The 19,382-nt window shown below is 45.8% G+C and overlaps 1 protein-coding gene across 14 annotated transcripts in view; it reads left to right on the top strand.

Moving 5' to 3' along the window:
* The window catches only part of SIL1 (SIL1 nucleotide exchange factor), a 214,487-nt gene that overhangs the window by 55,675 nt on the left and 139,430 nt on the right, over nt 1–19,382 (top strand). For all 14 annotated transcript variants that reach the window (XM_007059174.4, XM_037906286.2, XM_037906284.2 and 11 more), the window contains one exon: nt 11,424–11,559. In XM_007059174.4, the coding sequence (XP_007059236.2) occupies nt 11,424–11,559 (136 nt within the window). The remainder of the gene's footprint in view (nt 1–11,423; nt 11,560–19,382) is intronic.

Raw genomic sequence — 19,382 nt, 5'->3', positions numbered from 1 at the left:
AAAATCAGCTTTCATTTAAAAAAAAAAATGTATCTAGTTCTCTTGGTTGCAAAGGAAAGCTTGAATACGTGACCCTGAGTGTAATCAATGCAGTGTCACCTGTCAGCATTTGCAGAAAGCATGACACACTAGCTCAGAGAGGTGTGAGCTGCCCCAGTCATCTTCATGGGCTCTGAAATCCACTTCTCTGGGACCTTGACAACACCAATCTAGCAGAGGACACTGAAGGTATATCTACACTGCACACTAAGCCTGTGTCTGTGTCAGCCAGTGTATTGGACTTTTTGTTTCCAAGCCCATGCTTGAATGTCTGCACTGCATTGTAAATCTGGGTTTACAGTTGCTGGATCTGGGTGTCTCAGCTGTGTTAATGCGTCCGTACTTCACTATGCAGTCCTTGTGACTCAGGTATGTGGCTTGACTTGTATCCACACTACAAAATGACAGAGCTAGGACACGGGACTCAGACTGTGACCACCTCCCCCCCCCCAACAGGGTCCTAGGACCAGGGTCCTGACTGCTTGCTGACCTGAGTCATACTGTTTTGTGTGTGGATGAAAGGGGGGCGTGGGCTCAAACCTGAGTCAGAGCTCAGGCTTAGTGTGTAGTGTAGACATACCTTGAGATGGGAATGACCCTCATTATCACCACGTTATCATGGCTTTGCAAGGCTCCCACCACACAGAGTCCTTTGCTCAGTCCCTTCCCTTTCTGAGACAGATCCCAGTTTGTCTGCAGACAGGTAGTGGTGGCTTGAGGAGAGGCAAGGCCTCAGCCTGGCCACGGGACAGGTGGTGGAGGCCGCCTTGCCAGCCCAGAATAGCTGATGTAGGTGGTCTCCGCTACTACTAGCCTAAGGAAGGGTGAGGCACAGGGAACCCCATTTTGGGTGTGTCTAGTTGCCTGGACTGGGAATAATCCCAATTTTAACTCCAATTTAACATTCTATCTGTCTTTAAGGAAATGTCCATCTTTCCTTGTAGAACCTGTTTTGGTTTCTATTCTCTAAGCAAAACAAAAGTAGTTACCAGTTAATTATGTACTTTATGTAAGTAGAAAATATGATAAACTTGCTTGTGTGCAATTGCCAATTTTCATTACCACAGCAAATGTTAATGGTATTTAGACTGTTAGTGAAAATGGGATAGTTATAAAGTGATCACAGGCCAAACAGCTGAAGCAACTGTTTAAATGAAGAAAGACACGTACTGTTACCCCTTACAGTACATTTAGATTGCAGAACTCTTATTGAACAGAGACCATTCGTAAACATCAGCTGTCTCCATTATGTGTTTTCAACAGATATAAAATTAAGAGGCATCTTGGTGAATTTATTATGGGACTGTGTGTCATTAAATCCCTCTTGGATAATAATCTAACAACATAAATAAGCAAAGTAATAACTAGTGGCTCATTTATATTAGCTTTGTTGAATCTTGGCTCAGAAAATGTTAACACTCACTTTCATCAATAGAAGCTGACTTCATATATTTATGATTGTAACTAAGCTTTAACCATTTGTCATAATCTTAACAATTCTAATCCTCTCATCATGCACTAAGCAAAAGTAGGAATTAAGCTCTAGTTTCCTTGTACTTCTCAAATTTCTGTCCTTTTGACATTTAAAATAAAAATATTCTCTAACTTTTCAAGCATTATATCACCATAGTTTTTAACTGCACACGTGTTGCTCAGAACCACAGACTGATATTTTCCACACTCAAAAACATGTTTTAGAAAGTGTGTAACATACATTTAAATGCAAACAATTCAAATTCTTCCATTAAACATACATACACAACTTCCACTGAAGTTGGTGGAAGAGGCCTAATGCAGAATTTGGTCCAGAATTTTCAGTTCTTCTTCGAGTGATTGCTCACATGTATTCCACAATGTGTGTGTGTGCTCGCCACGTGCACTGGTGCCGGAAGTTTTTCCCCTAGCAGTACCCATAGGGGGGAGCGCCCCAGCGACCCCTGGAATGGTGCCTCCATGGCACGGTATAAGGGGAGCTGCACACTCCCCCCAACCTCAGTTCCTTCTTGCTGCCAGAGAAGGTGCGTTGGAACTACTCTCCTCCAGCTTTGCTGTAGCTCATCCCCAGAACTGCTTGTTGGTTCAGTGTTAGTACCTGTAGTTAGTTAGCTGTTTAGTTAGAGTGCCCAGGCTGGGGCATGCCCTGCGCCCTGGGTTTTAAGTCGTGTGACACTCATAGGCAATCTGTGCCAAGGAGTGACCCGCATGTGGACTGTCTCTGCTGTTTGGGAGAAGCCAATATCAGCAATCGTTGCAAAATTTGCAAGTCTATTAAGCCTCGGACCAAGAGAGAAAGGGACATTAGGTTCCGGGATATTCTGATGGAGTCGGTGCTGACTCCAGCGCCCCGCTCCGAGTCAACACCAGGCACCGCAGTGTTGGTGTGTGGCGACCCTCCAGCACCATCGAACAGTCAGCATTGCTCCCCATCCACAGGGCACATCAAGAAGGCTAAAAAGACACCTTCTTTGCAGCAGCACCAAAGTAAACCCAGGACAGAGGCTAGACCCATGTTGGGCAGTCCTCAATCCCCATCGGCCTCTAGGCCTCCGACTCAAGTCGAGCGGAGTAGCCCGGCACGTTCAGAGCAGGCCTCCCAGGATGTCCGGATGCTCTCCACGCTGGAGGCCCTGCGGGTGGCCCAGGACGTTATGTCCATGCCGGTACCAGGAGCACCGCCGATGTTGACTCCACACTCCAGAGGCAAGCCACCGCTGGGATCTCCGCAGTCGCCCCCGGCTCGGTACCGGTCTCGGTCGAGGAAACGTTCCCGACACTGTTCACCACCCAGCGACCGTTCAGGGCAAAGTCCACGTGGATTGCGCTCGACTCACACCAGGCTGTCTGGTTGGGTTCCACCCGACCGAGACTCTCGGCACTGCTCCACCTCAAGGAGCGAATACCGACGGGACTGAGGCAGATGTCGCTATAGGCCCTCGTCTCGGAGGGGTTATCGCAGCCAGTCACAGCATGGTCATCGACGCTGTTCCTGCTTGGAATCCCGCTCCAAGACCCTGCCAAGGCATCGCCTCCGCAGCCGGGTGTTGATTGCCGTCGTCTCGCAGTCGCGGATCCACCTGTCTGAGTTGATCGCAGAGCAGGCATTACTGACGGTCCCAGTCCTCCACATTGGGATCGCAGTCCCGTGGTCGGCGTCACTTCCAGCACTGCCGCTCTTCCAGGTCCGGGGACAGCGGCAGGTCGTACGTCAGCCCAGCCTCCATTCGTAGTCGTCCATCAATGAGCTGGGCCAGGCCAGCGAGGCTGAACAACCGGCCCCGCTGGAGCCGCAGCAGGTGCAGTGGCACTGGGACCCGTGGCCAGCCCAATGGTACCAGTGGGCACTGTGGCCTCAGATGCAGCCCCCAGTGGGGGCTTGCTCAGTGGCCGGAGCCTCAGAAGCACCACTGGTCTCCCTCTCCAGACCTCCGAGGAAGGAGTCAGTCCTCTGCACCATACCCGGAGACCGATCAGGTGGTGGACCTTCCGGTGCCGGCGGACACCCAGAGTACTGCACCAGCCTCCTCGCCCTTCCTGGATAAGGCAATTACGGCCCCGCCCACCTCCATCCCACAGGAGGACTTTAGGGCTAGATTGTCGGGCTCAGTGGGTAGCGATCAATGGCTCCATGTCTAGTTGGCAGCCGGTATCAAGTGGAGTGCCCCAATGGTCGGTCCTGGGGCCGGTTTTGTTCAATATCTTCATAAATGATCTGGAGGATGGTGTGGATTGCACTCTCAGCAAATTTGCGGATGATACTAAACTAGGAGGAGTGGTAGATACAGTGGCAGGTAGGGATAGGATACAGAGGGACCTAGACAAATTGGAGGATTGGGCCAAAAGAAATCTGATGAGGTTCAACAAGGACAAGTGCAGAGTCCCGCATTTAGGGCGGAAGAATCCCATGCACCGCTACAGACTAGGGACCGAATGGCTCGGCAGCAGTTCTGCAGAAAAGGGGACCTAGGGGTGACAGTGGACGAGAAGCTGGATATGAGTCAGTGTGCCCTTGTTGCCAAGAAGGCCAATGGCATTTTGGGATGTATAGGTAGGGGCATTGCCAGCAGATCGAGGGAGGTGATGGTTCCCCTCTCTTCGACATTGGTGAGGCCTCATCTGGAGTATTGTGTCCAGTTTTGGGCCCCACACTACAAGAAGGATGTGGAAAAATTGGAAAGAGTCCAGCGGAGGGCAACCAAAATGATTAGGGGACTGGAACACATGACTTATGAGGAGAGGCTGAAGGAACTGGGATTGTTTAGTCTGCATAAGAGAAGAATGAGGGGGGATTTGATAGGTGCTTTCAACTACCTGAAAGGGGGTTCCAAAGAGGATGGCTCTAGACTGTTCTCAGTGGTAGCAGATGACAGAACGAGGAGTAATGGTCTCAAGTTGCAGTGGGGGAGGTTTAGGTTGGATATTAGGAAAAACTTTTTCACTAGGAGCGTGGTGAAACACTGGAATGCGTTACCTAGGGAGGTGGTGGAATCTCCTTCCTTAGATATTTTTAAGGTCAGGCTTGACAAAGCCCTGGCTGGGATGATTTAGTTGGGGATTGGTCCTGCTTTGAGCAGGGAGTTGGACTAGATGACCTCCTGAGGTCCCTTCCAACCCTGATACTCTATGATTCTGTGATTCAAGAACTCTTAAAAAGGGTAGCATCAAGCCTCCACCTCCAGGCAGAGGAGGTGGAGGAGCCCTTGGACTCTGTGTTTAATGTGCTGTCCTCTTCGGCATCGGGCAGGGTAGCCTTGCCTCTCCATGAAGGGGTGGGAAAAATTTCAAATGCCCTTTGGCAAACACCGGCCTCATTGGCCCCCATCTCCAAGAGGGCGGAATGCAAGTACTTTATACCCGCCAAGGGACACGAGTACTTATACACCCACCCGACGCCCAACTCTCTGGTGGTCGAGTCCATCAACCACAGGGAACGGCAGAGCCAGACAGCCCCTACTCTGAAAAATAAAGATTCACAGAGGCTGGACTCTTCTGGAAGAAAAAATTATTTGTCCTCGAGCTTTCAGTTACTAGTGGCAAACCACCAGGCTCTCCTGGACAGGTATGAGTTCAATCTGTAGGGCTCCCTGCCCAAGTTCGAGGACTCTCTCCAGGAGCGCAATAGGAAGGAGTTCAAAGCGCTGGTGGAGACCTCCATGCAGGATCTCCCGTTTGACGGCAAAGCTCTGTTTGCGGAACAAATGGATACAAGGCTGCATGGGATGAAAGACTCCCACATGACCCTCCAGACCCTGGGTCTCTATGTTCTGGCTCTGGCTAAATCTAAATTCAAGCCGCAGCAGACTCCCGCTCAGGCCACTCACCCGAAATACGAGGCCACATATAAGAAGTCGCGGAACTACAAGAGGCGCCCTCAGAAGCAGTCTCGGCCTGCCACCCAACTTGGGCCCTCCAAGGGCAAGCAGGCGGGGAAGAGGTGATTTTGAGGGGACACTCGGGGGTGCCCTGCCAGGTCTCATCAGGGATCCACCCTCAATAAAGCTTCCCTTCTCCAGTCGGTTGTATGCTTTCCTCCCAGCGTGGTCACAGCTGACCTCTGATAGATGGGTCCTCAATACCAATTTCCAGGGCTACACCCTTCAATTTACTTCCTCCCTGCCCAACCATCCCCCACTCCCGTCCCTCCTGGGGAACCCCTTGCACGAAGCTCTGGTCGAGCAAGAGGTGAGGCAGCTCCTGGGCCTAGGAGCGGTGGAAGTGGTGCCCAGGGAGTTCAAAGGCAAGGGGTACTACTCCCTCTATTTCCTTATCCCGAAGGCCAAATGAGGAACTCAGGCCCATCCTGGACCTGCGAGGTCTGAACCAGTACATAGTGAAGCTCAAGTTCCGCAGGTCTCCCTGGCCTCCATCATCCCCTCCCTGGATCCCGGGGACTGGTACACTGCCCTCGATCTGCAGGATGCGTACTTCCACATTCATATATTCGAGGGGCACAGATGCTTCCTCAGTTTTGTGGTGGGGCAGAATCACTACCAATTTATGGTCCTCCCATTTGGCCTGTCCACTGCCCCCAGCGTATTTACAAAATGTATGTCGGTGGTGGCAGCCTACCAAAGGCGATGGGGCGTGTGTGTGTGTCCAGATCTTTCCCTATCTGGACGATTGGCTGGTCAAGGGCAGCTCCCGGTTGCAGGTGAAGGATCACGTGACGCTCCTCCTGTCCATGTGCACTGCTTTGGGCCTGTTGGTAAACAACACCGAGTCCACGTTAGTCCCAGTTCAATGCGTAGAGTTTATTGGGGCGCTTCTGGATGCCTCATCAGCCAGAGTCTCCCTCCCACTGGACGGGTTTGAGACCCTGAAGGGGCTCATCGACACGGTCACAAGGTTCCCGGTGACAACAGCCAGAGCCTGCCTCCAGCTCTTGGGTCATGTGTTGGCGTGCACATACGTGGTCTGTCACGCCAGACTCGGGATGAGGCCCCTCCAGCTCTGTTTGGCCTCGGAGTTCTTCCAGGCCAGGGACAGGATGGACAAAGTCCTCACTGTACCTGACTTGGTGATCCTCTCCCTACGGTGGTCCGCCCCAAGCAACATGCTCCAAGGGGTCCCGTTCAGGGACAGGGCCCTGTTGCTGGAACTGGTGTCTCATGCGTCAGACCTTTGTTGGGGAGCCCAAGTGGGGAACATTCAGGCCCAAGGTCTGTGGTCGGCTCAGGATCTGACCCTGCATGTAAATGTCAAGGAGCTCAGGGCGGTACGGCTGGCATGCGTGGCCTTCCACTCGCACCTGGAGGGCAGAGTGGTCAGGGTCCTCACGGTCAACACAGCCTTGATGTTCTATATCAGCAGGTAAGGCGGGGCCCAGTCCTCTGCCTCAAAGCTCTCAGGCTGTGGGATTTCTGTACGGCCCACAACATCTGCCTACAGGCCTTCCATCTACCGGGTGCCTGGAACACACGGGCGGATCACTTGAGCAGGGACTTCTCCTCTCAGCATGAGTGGTCTGTCCACCCGGAAGTGACTCACAGGCTTTTTCAAGTGTGGGGAACTCCCCAGGTGGACCTGTTCGCGACTCGACAGAACCAGCGCTGTCCCCGGTTCTGTTCCAGTGGGGGACTGGGACGGGGTCCTATCTCTGATGCCTCCCACCTGTCCTGGTCAATGTGCCTTCTCTGTGCCTTTCCCACTGATCGGCAAGGTCCTGAAAAAAATAAAGATGGACAAGGCCTGGGACCTTCTGAGTACCCCGGCATGGCCCAGGCAACATTGGTGCGGGACCCTCACGGACTTGGCGGTTGCTTGGCCGTTGCTGTTCCACCCGGACCTGCTCTCCCAGGACCGGGGCCGCCTCCTCCACCCCAACCTAATGGCTCTCCCCCTCACAGCGTGGCTTCTCAATGGTTAGGTAGGGAGGAAAGGACGTGCTCAGAAGGGGTTCAACGCATCCTCCTAGAAAGCAGCTGGCCCTCCATGTGCCGCGCCTGCTTGGCAAAGTGGTCCCAGTTCTCCAGATGGGCGAATGAGGGGGTGTTTCTCCAGTGGCCGTCCCAATCCAGCTTATCCTGGACTACCTTCTCCACCTTAGAGCCCAGGGCCTGGCGCTCTCCTTAGTCAAGGTGTACCTGGCGGCCATATCCGCCTTTCGTCCTCTGGTGTAGGGTCACACGGTATTCTCCCATGCTATGACTGGCCGGTTCCTCAAGGGGTTGGACCGTCTCTTCCCGTATGCTCGGCCTCCTGGTCCCGCAGTGGGATCTAAACCTGGTGTTGTCCTGTCTCACGTGGCCCCTGGTTGAGCCACTGGTCCCACCTCTCGTGGAAGGTGGCCTGGTTGCAGTCACGTCGGCCAGGTGGGTCTCGGAGCTCAGGGCCCTGACCTCCGAGCCCTCATACATGGTTTTCCCTAAGGGCAAGGTCCAGCTCCACCTGCACCCTGCGTTCCTCCCGAAGGTGGTCTCCACCTATCATGTGGGTCAGGACATTTTTCTACCGGTCCTCTGCCCCAAGCTCCACGCATCCAGTGAGGAGCGCCATCTCCACACGCTTGATGTGCGATGGGCTCTGGTTTTCTACCTCGAGCGGACCAGGCCATTCAGAAAGTCTTCAACTGTTCATCGCCTTGGCTGAGCACATGAGGGGTCGGTCGGTCTTCACTCAGCAGCTCTCCAACTGGGTCACTTCGTGCATCTGTATCTGGTATGATCTGGCGGCTATCCCCCTGCCACCGATTGTGACGGCGCACTCGACTCGAGCACAAGCCTCTTCGGCTGCCTTCTTGGCCCACGTCCCCATCCAGGACATTTGTAGGGTTGCCACATGGTCTTTGGTTCACATATTCACCTTGCACTATGCGATCATCTTCCAAACCGGGGTGACACCGGATTCGGCAGGGCTGTACTCCGTCCCGAGAATTTGTGAACTCCTACCCTCTTCCAACAGATATAGCTTGGACTCACCTACTGTGGAATACACATGAGTAATCACTTGAAGAAGAAAAGACAGTTACCTTTTTCGTAACTGGTGTTCTTCAAGATGTGTTGCTCATGTCCATTCCACATCCCGCCCTCCTTCCCCTCTGTCGGAGTTGTCTGGCAAGAAGGAACTGACGGTGGTGGGAGTGCACAGCTCCCCTTATACCGTGCCATGGAGGTGCCACTCCAGGGGTTGCTGGGGCACCCCCCCCCCCCCCCCACGGGTACTGCTAGGGGAAAAACTTCCGGCACCGGTGCACATGGCGAGCATGCGCACCTATTGTGAAATAGGCATGAGCAACACATCTCGAAGAACAGCAGTTACGGAAAAGGTAACTGTCTTTTAGCTACTTAATTTTTGGGGGCGGGGGGGTTGGTTAAAATATTGATTAAAAGAGTAACAACTATAAAGCCTATTGTTTTGGGGAATGAGCCAAACTGTTTGAGAGAGATTAGGAAGAAACTTCCTTTACAGGCAGGTTATTCCAAATTGTCCACTGATTAGATTTTTGTACCTTCCTCTGAAGTGTCTGGAAGTGGCCACTGACAGACACAGGTTACTAGATTAGTTGTAGCACTGGTCTGGTCCATTATGACAATTCCTATGAAATCTGAGATGAAAAGACCTGTTTGGTCACATCTGATTCACTGTCTCATCTCCTCCTAGTTCAAGATTGTTATTTACAGCAAACTCCTACTTGTTTTTTGTCAACTGCAGTTTTAAATGACTGAAGTAATGGGGCTTCCACTACTTTCCTTGGGAGACTGTTCCGCACACTAATAGATCTCATTGATTGATTGGAAACTTTTCCTGCTCGTCATCCATTAGTCTGGGTATTCACACACTTCAGATACCTGTAGACAGTGATCAGATCACCACCTTATTGTTTAATCAAGGTGTAACTATTTAGCTCTTAATATACTGTAAATGCTACAAATAAAAGCCATCTTAAAAAGAGGTGCAAAAGGGATGAGAGGTTCTACAACTGAAACTGTCTCTGCGTTGTTACAAAATAACCATTCCTTTTTATGTAATCCATTTTGTAACAAAAATGATCCTTCCCTATGAATATCCCAAAGAATATAAATACACATGCACAGCTGTGCGCACACCCTCCAGCCCCATGTTAAAAGAACAATAAGGTTGCAAAGTCAAGCACTCAATCTTAAATCTGGCATTTCCTAACTTTTATCTCTGTGCCTTAACTCTGGCATTTCCCATTTTGTAAGGTGTAGACAGCCATAATTCTGACGTGGCCTAACTTCTGAGTGCTTGATTTTGCAACCTTATTAAAAGGTTCTTTTAAGTTTGTGTGTGTGATTTCCTAGGTTTTTTGAAAACGCAAAATGAAGAAACAAATTCCATTATGTAGCATTATATTGACATCTACATGGTCGGAACCTTGGGTTGGAACCTTTAGATCCACTGCACAGAACTGTGCTGCTTGTGATTACAGTGATGATGAATAGCTGTAGTGGACTGTCATTTTATATGTGGATGAGGACTAAAGGAGGATGAGATACTTTGCCAGTTGATTTCACAGATATTTGGTGACAGCAGAGGAAAGTTTGGACTCAGGTGTCTTGAGTTCCATTACATGCTCTGCAGAGGAGTGTGTTCTAGTGGGCATAGACTCTTCTGCCAATTCCCTCCAAACTCGATTCTTTCTGCCCTGCCCCTTCTAACTTGTCCCTGTCTCATTCCTGTCTCTTTCCCCACCCCAGGTCCTCATCCAAGTCTCATTCTCTTCACCTAACCAGTCTGAGCCTAATCTGAACCTCCAATCCTCAGGCTTCTCATTCCAGTCCCAACTTCTTTGTCCAGCAAGTCCTAATCTCATCTCTCTGGAATCCCTGTCCCAGCTCCAGTCACCCCATTCCCAGTTTTAGTCTTCTTCCCCATCCAGTCCCAATCTCTGCACCCTGCCTCACCAGTCCCATTCTCCTCCTCCTCCCTGGCTGCCTGACCAAATCTACTCCCTCCCCTCCCAGGTCTGGCTCTTTTCCGATCGGCATTCAAATCAGGCAGCTCCCTTCACCGCACTGTTTGGGCCCAGCGGCGGGGGGGTGGGGTGGGAGCATTGGGAGCATAGGAAAGACAGACTCCTGGTCCAGGAGTAGCAGCCCAGAGTTGCATGTAGCAGCCCAGAGTTGCAATTGCAGGGCAAGTCCTGCTCAGCACCAGGGTGGAGAATGCTCACTGTGGATGGACTAGTCAGGGAATTAAACTGTAGACCTCTAACAAGTCTCTACTGAGCATATGTAAATTCTGATTTTTTTTCCTCTCCAGAAGATTATAACTTGGCCAATTATGGGTGGATTTTCAAAGGGACAGTCAAAGGCACATTCTTGACTCAAATGGCACCCCTTTGCCAAATGTCAAGTCCCTGCTCCAAAGTGTTGGGGCCCTAGAAACTTCTCAAAGAAAAGGTTGCCAGAATTTTTTTAACATGGGCAAAACAACATACTTTTCCCTAGCCTTGGTCTTGGAAATGACCGTACGGTTTTGGCTGAAATTTTCCAAAAAACTTTCAGTTTGAGGCAGAAACACAGCATGGAAACTTTCAGTTGAACAGTTAGTTTGGCAAAGTTATAAGCTACTGAAAACAGCGTCTTTACGATGGGAAGTGTCACACAACCTTCCTAATAGGCAGTGCTACCAGCCTGGGCTATAATATAGATCTGGCTCTGTTAACTCTTGCTTGAAGCTTTCAATCTGCACTAGAATAGGAAATAAGATGCACTGCTTTGTTCAACATAAATGTCGTAACAGTTATGCTGGTTTAATCTTTAATAATATATTTTTAAATCCATGTAGAAAGAATCTCAGGTGTCAAAAAAACAAACAAACTTGCTAGAGAGGGGAAAATTTTGTGACCTGAGGAATGTGTTCTCTGCTGACACTACATAACCCAGGTGCAATTACTAATGAGCTGTATCTCATGTATCCAACAGGAGTTTGCCCTCACAAAAACGGAAGAAAGTGACTTAAAAGAAGAGAATAACAAAGAGTCAGTAGCAGAGGATGATCTTGATCCTGAAGACTTAGAAGTGTTTTACCCAACATATCAGTGGCAAACAGTCCGTCCAGGTAACACATTGATGGTGAATTATTGTGTCCCTTTGAAACTACATCTGACACCACTGACAGAAACATCATAGAAACTAAAAATAACCATCAAATCCAACTGCATTTTTTGGTAGTTAAACAAAGAGGTGTCTGGTGTGGGAAGAATAGCTTTCTGCTTCAGTGAAAGGAAACAAGACTACCACAATCTGGTGGTGTGTGGTCATTGTCAGTCTCAAGAACTTCTGCTCATGCACCTCCAGGACTTTAGAACTAACTGACCTTTCTGTCAGTCAAATGGCAGATGATGTGCCTCCATTGCTAGCTCAGAAGCACTTTCTTTTTCTCTATGCCTATCAAAAGACAGATTTTATATGTTTATTGGCACATGCTGCTCTGGTCTGCTGTGGTCTCATGTGGGTTGATTAAATATCGTTCGATGGCAGACTTGCTATTAAGAGTAGTAAGTGTAATATTGTGCAGTTTTTAAAAGAGGAAAAGCTTTCTAATCCTTAGCTGTTTCAAGTCTAGTTTTGTTCCTTTAAATCTAAAAGTTACATATTTCTCGAAAGTGTGCTTCTTAATTCTGGCTTAATGTACCTAACTTTAATATCCAACTTTTAAAAGATTACCCCGATATTTAGTTTGGCTCTTCTAAGTTGCTGGCATTGTCCCAGAATGTAAGATTCTTGGCCATTGCAGAGGCAACAGTAGAATCAGCGGCTGCCCAAAGACTTATGGGACATAGCTAGCAAACCTTCAATAGCCAGTGGACTCCTACAGAGAATAAAAATATTTTTTTAAAAATATAAATGATTCTCTTTTTGTGCTGGATGCCCTTCACAGCCTGGCTATAATCTTTGTGACTGTGGCTAGAATCTGTGTTTCTGCCCCACGGTTCACCTTTTGAAAGTATATCATATTTCAAAGTTTTTAAATGCTTTATGATCAAGAAAATGAAAGGTGGACTTCCTCATGTAAAGATTCTCATGCTTATTATTTCAGGAATCTAATCTCCCCTTGTTTCATATGCTGTTAATGACGGCTATGCATATCCACTAAGTGGAGACTAGACTCCTTAGAGTAGGGATGGCCAAAATATGCAACACTGAGGGCTTCATTGTCAGCTTCCCAAAAGCCTGAGAGTCCCACCAGTTTGTATATATGTGTATTTGCAAGTATGCAGCATAAATGCCTGCAGGCATAATATTTGATTTGTGCTCCTGTATTCCATGGTAGAACAGGTGGCTGCTTGAGTTTACAAGCATTAACACAAGAAATAGGGGTCACCAAATAAGAGTAATAGGCAGCAGGTTTAAAACAAACAAAAGGAAGTATTTTTTCCACACAATGCACAGTCAACCTGTGGAACTCCTTGCCAGAGGATGTTGTGAAGGCCAAATCTATAACGGGGTTCAAAAAAGAACTAGATAAGTTCGTGGAGGATAGATCAATCAATGGCTATTAGCCAGGATGGGCAGGAATAGCGTCCTTAGCCTCTGTTTGCCAGAAGCTGGGAATGGGTGACAGGAGATGGATCACTTGATGATACCTGTTCTGTTCATTCCCTCTGGGGCACCTGGCATTAGCCACTGTTGGAAGACAGGACAATAGGCTAGACGGACCTTTGGTCTGACCGAGTATGGCCATTCTTATGTTCTTAATAGAAAATTGCTGTTGATCAGCTTCATCCTCGTCATGCTGTTACAAGGGAAAGAAGGTGTCTGTTAGGTCATGTTTGCCAGCTGGACAGTACTTAGGGATCCCCACTATAGTATGATGGGCACCGCTGCATAAAATTTTCACGTTTTAGTATGCAGTGAGGAATCCAGTTCTGAAATCTGTTCTTCATTCCTCTCACAAGTCCAAAGTAAGAGCAACTACTTTCCATGATCTCCCTAAGATAGATCTCACTGCATTGGGTCATGAAAAGGACCAACGCAACACAGTATAAGTGTTTTTGTACTCGTTGTTATAGGCACATCATGTTTTCAAATGACTGCAAGAAAAAGGTGAGCACTGGGGCAGACTTCAGAGAGAAACCATCCAAAAGGAAACTGTCATAAATATAAAGGGAAGGGTAAACCCCTTTAAAATCCCTCCTGGCCAGAGGAAATCTCCTCTCACCTGTAAAGGGTTAAGAAGCTAAAGGTAACCTCGCTGGCACCTGACCAAAATGACCAATGAGGAGACAAGCTACTTTCAAAAGCTGGGAGGAGGGAGAGAAACAAAGGGTCTGTGTGTCTGTCTATATTCTGTCTTTGCCGGGGATAGACCAGGAATGAAGCCTTAGAACTTTTAGTAAGTAATCTAGCTAGGTACGTGTTAGATTATGATTTCTTTAAATGGCTGAGAAAAGAATTGTGCTGAATAGAATAACTATTTCTGTCTGTGTATCTTTTTTGTAACTTAAGGTTTTTGCCTAGAGGGGTTCTCTATGTTTTGAATCTAATTACCCTGTAAGGTATTTACCATCCTGATTTTACAGGGGGGATTTTTTTTTTATTTCTATTTACTTCTATTTCTATTAAAAGGCTTTTTGTAAGAAAACTGAATGCTTTTTCATTGTTCTCAGATCCAAGGGTTTGGGTCTGTGGTCACCTATGCAAATTGGTGAGGCTTTTTATCCAACATTTCCCTGGAAAGGGGGGGTGCAAGTGTTGGGAGGATTGTTCATTGTTCTTAAGATCCAAGGGTCTGGGTCTGTAGTCACCTAGGCAAATTGGTGAGGCTTTTTACCAAACCTTGTCCAGGAAGTGGGGTGCAAGGTTTTGGGAAGTATTTTGGGGGGAAAGACGTGTCCAAACAGCTCTTCCCCAGTAACCAGTATTTGTTTGGTGGTGGTAGCGGCCAATCCAAGGACAAAAGGGTGGAATATTTTGTACCTTGGGGAAGTTTTGACCTAAGCTGGTAAAGATAAGCTTAGGAGGTTTTTCATGCAGGTCCCCACATCTGTACCCTAGAGTTCAGAGTGGGGGAGGAACCTTGACAGAAACTTACTCCAAATTGCTTTTGCAGTTCTTAGAGATATTTTTATGTGAACTTTTCTCACTCCCAGATCAGTGCCTCCTCTGCTTGATTCTGCAGTGGAGTTATAACCTGATGTTTGCCACTAGGTATGGATTGACTGAGATGACATACCCCCAGAATTTTGACTTCATGACAAGATCTCATACTATAGGCCCAGAAGGTGTGTTTTTGAAGGGGACTGGCCCTCATTTAACACACTCACTCACTCACTCACTTTTTGGATGTTCGCGGAAATAGGAAGCCTCCCACTGTGGTCTTCGATTTATTTAGCCTCTCCCTGCCTCGGTTTCCCCACATGTACATTGGAAAAATGCTTTCCCACCTCACGAGGGTTTAGTAAGTATTAATTAATTTTATAGGGTTTTTTAATTTTAAGAGCTGCATCAGTACTCAATATTATTGTCAAAAGAATAGTTATGGGATCCATGTGTCTTTCAGATGCTCTTGAGGTTTCAGCCTGCTATAGCTGAACAATTTTCCCATATGTAAATCTTTCTATAACATAAATGTCTTCAAAAAGCCCTTAAACTTCACAAAGCTGCGGTATATATTTATATTCAGTTTTTGCACCATTATGTATGGAAGTCTTGTTGTGTCCCTATTCAGTATTCAAACTGGCAGATCACCACCTTTTGTTGAAGTAAAATATGTATATATTTTCAGTTGTTATAAATGTCATTGCTGTTTTTGTTTAGAAGTGACTTCTCCATAGCTTGGGCATTTTGTTGTGCTTTATTTTTTAGCAGCTTCAAATTATGCAAACACAGTAAAGAGTTTAATAAAGTGGGGAGCTCATCAGCATTCACTGCATGTCTTAAGGAAGGAGTTCCAGGATACAGTTGTAAATGGCTTAAGCAGTGATTGCTCTTCGAGTTTTGTCCGTGTAGAGCCTCACTTTGCAGATGACTGTGTGCCTTTGGTGTTGAACCTTATAAAAAGCATTAGGGTTATTGTGACTTCCCCAACCTGAAAAGCTCCATTAACATCCACCCCCAACACCACCTCTATCCCTAACATTTTTCTGAAATGAAACACTTAATATGCACTGTATGACCACTTTTAGCATATTTATTCCTCAAACTTAAAAAATACATACTTTGTCTAAAATGAAAAGTTTGCACTTCTGCAAGTAAAACGGAACACATAGTCAAGTTGTCAGTCTGACTAGCCACACTGCTCTTTTGTGACAGCCCTTAGATTCTGATTCCATTTTACCAATTTATTTGCTTTTCTAGCACCTTCCCTACTAGTGAGTTTTAACATTGTTAAAGACCTGCTCAATTGATGCTAAGATGGCTATACAGGAATGCAGTCTTCTAAGAATGGTCAGAGTTCTGCATTGTGCTGTCCTGTTTTCTGTGAATTTACTTCCAGTCTTCCATCATTTTGATTAAATAAACTGTGACACAACGTCCTTGACAAACAAACACTTTGATTAGAAATCTGGATCTTCAGTTTTAAATACTAGGGGAGAAAGGGATTTGGGATTGTTTCATCAGCCATATTAGCATTTCATTGTCTTCTGTGCTGATCTCAGCCTGTGACTCTAGTACTTGGGGTCAGTCATGTTGACTAAATAATTGAAAGATACCAATGTTTCTCTGAATTGTTTTTCAATTTTGTCCTTGTGTGATTCCAGTTCATTGTTGCTAATTAGATCAAACTGGATTTCTGTTGAGACTGTGTGGCAGTGTCATCAAGCTGTAATCTGTTAAATCCCTCAAAATCTTTCTGCAGTTGCTTTTGTAAATTTAGTACCTCTCTGTAGAGTCAGTCCCTTGTTTGATCAAAATACAGCACACATTTTATAAAAGTCCTTCTTGTGCTGAGTACAAACTTCAGTGTGCTTCGGGTAGCTGAATGTAAATGTAGAGACGGTTATCCTGAGACTTCTGTTCCATCAAGTGTCATTGGGAAGCTGGAGCATCAATCTTCCATTTCTGTCAACAAATTATGAAGCTGATAATGGCTGCAGAAAAGTTTTTGAAATCCCAGTAAAATAGGTTAGCACTCTGCTAGTCATTGCTTCTTCCTCAATTAAGTTTAGTGTGCTCGACACCCATAAATTAGAAGTTTAAGAGATGTGCATGTGAGATCTCTGATCTTTTCACTTCTATTTTTGTTTTCTGAGCAAATGGTGACAATATCCTTGCCATACTTCTGTCTGCATTCTTGGATGCTGTCTTCAGCAACCTGGCCACCAAATTCTGTGGCTTAATAAGTAGGTACACATATTTCCCTGTATGGATGCTTATCGTCTTTATTTATTCATTTCTCAGATTCAACTAACATTCTATTAACATCAATGTTAATTCTTTCAGGTCTTTCTTTCATTTTTCCTTTCTATATTCACTTTCAACATCTACTCGTGGATCTATGAGTTTAAAGCTGTCATGAGGAGTATATCTGAGGTGAAAGCTTCAATCATTTCTTTAAATGGATCACTTTATGCTACTTTGAAGATGATGAGGTTAGCATAAAAGAAGGCTGTAACTTCCATCGTGTGCAAGTCTTTACCTTTCATTGTGTTAATGGCATAATCACAGATCGATTTTTTTTACCGTTTTTGGAGTATCAGAGAGAGAGGCTACTGCTGAATGAAGCTGATACTGAAGAGCTGGTTAGAAGGCCTGAAACAATGACTATGTCATTGTGGTTGTGTTTTTATGACATTGATGGCATAGAAATGGTCTCACTTGCAAGATCACCAAACTCCTCAGTCGTCTTCTCTTTTACTTCAGAGGGCAAAGTTTCATACTTTAGAGATCTTGGGTAATCTGAAGAAACTGATTTTCTGTACCTTCAGAAATGACCACAGATCCTTTCTCTCTTGCTACTTAACAACTCTGGACTACATTTACATTTCAAGTCAGAAGAATTATCAGTTTTTATTATTTCAGTCCTTTAACCACATGTTTCCTTCAGCCTGATATGTTGAGTGTGATAAATTCATATTGATGTTTGGAAATCAAGGCTCATAAGCCACTCACAGTATTGATCAGCGGCTTTCACATTTGCTACGGTTAGAATGAGAAAGAGCTTCCTAGTGAATACAGTGCTGTGAAGATAAAAATAAGATGGGATTGTGACGTGACGCTCCATATTATTTATAGAAATATGCTTAGGATATGAATTTGGCATAATTAAGATATTTTATGCAAGATGGCTCATGTAAGATATCATTGGAAAGGTTATAATTTACTGATTGTGATTATCCAATTTGTATGCATGTATCATGCATGTATCTGGAGTTAGGAATATTGACTATGTAATAATTACAGCTGTGGTTATACTTGAAGACGCCCACCAGACAATAAGCAATCAGCCTTAATGGGCCATTAGGAAAAAGATGATGAGTCTTCGAAGATGTGGATCCCTTCCTGTGGACATTGCAAATAAATCTGGTTTCATGGCTGCTTTGACACTGCAAGGTAAGGTGATAATGTCACCTGGTAAAAAGTGCCACCTTGGACACTGCTGGTGCTTTTCCACTGGAAACAAAGGCTTCCTGCCTTATGTAAATTCTGTGTAAGGCTGGGGAGTAAGGAAAACAGGACTCTTCTCAATTGCCATTCTGTCCAAGAAGAAAGACTGCTGAAAGTATCTGAAGAGACAAAGGAACTGAGCTGTAGGAAAGGCAAGGGCTGAGTCCAGACTGAGACTGAGGAGTTTAGTCTGTGAATAGAAATACCTGGAACTCTAAGCTACAGAAACTCTGTAACTTGCCTAATACAACATTTAGGGTGAGAAATTACTTCTTGAAACCAGTCTCTAAGATCTTAAGCCTTGGTATGTGTGTTTTGTTTCATTTGCTTAGTAATCAGCCTTGTTCCGTTTGCTATCCCTTATAATCACTTAAAATCTTCCTTTTATAGTTGTTAAACTTATTTTTGTTTATTATTAAACCCAGTTTGTGCAATTTCTAACAGGGGAGGGAGGGGGAAGAAGTTGTACATATCTTCCTCCACATTGAGGGAGGGGGCAAATTTGAGTTTCCGTTGTACAGATTTCTCTACAGCGCAAGACAATATTATTTTGGGTGTACTTTCCAGAGAGGAGCTGCACTTGAGTGACGGGTGGTTCTTCTTAGCTGAGTCTTCTCATAGAGAACTGTTTGCAGACTCTGTGTGATTCTACAGCTGGTGCGTTCAGTGTGTGTGTGTGTGTGTGTGTGTGTGTTTCTCCTTTTAGGCTTCTAGTCTGTTCAGTAGGTTTCCTAATAGGTAGAACAAGACCCTTAATGTTTGCATCACTTCCTTTTTTTGGACATGTAAAAATTTTCATTCGAACACTGACACTAGAGTCTAATGTTTCTAGTATCAAAATTCTTCAAATGTATATATTTTAGGGCTGTGAAGCAATTAAAAAGATTAATCATGATTAAACAATAATAGAATACCATTTATTTAAATATTTTTGGATGTTTTCTACATTTTCAAATACATTGATTTCAGTTACAACACAGAATATGAAGTGTACAGTGATCACTTTCTATTTATTTTTGAAAACAAATATTTGCACTTTAAAAAACAAAAGAAATAGTATATTTCACTTCACCTAATACAAGTAGTGTAGTGCAATCTCTTTATCATGAAAGTTGAACTTACAAATGTTGAATTATTATGGACAAAAAAACCCCAAACTGTTTTATTTTTGAATGTAATCTAAAACTTTAGAGCCTACAAGTCCACTCAGTCCTACTTCAGCCAATCGCTCATACAAAAAATTTGGCTACGTTGGCAGGAGATAATGCTTCCCACTTCTTGTTTACAGTGTCACCTGAAAGTGAGAACAGGCGTTTGCATGGCACTGTTGTA

This window comes from Chelonia mydas, chromosome 8 (assembly GCF_015237465.2).
Source record: "Chelonia mydas isolate rCheMyd1 chromosome 8, rCheMyd1.pri.v2, whole genome shotgun sequence".
In the NCBI taxonomy this organism is placed as follows: domain Eukaryota; kingdom Metazoa; phylum Chordata; order Testudines; family Cheloniidae; genus Chelonia; species Chelonia mydas.
This window is presented reverse-complemented; position numbering and strand designations above follow the sequence as displayed.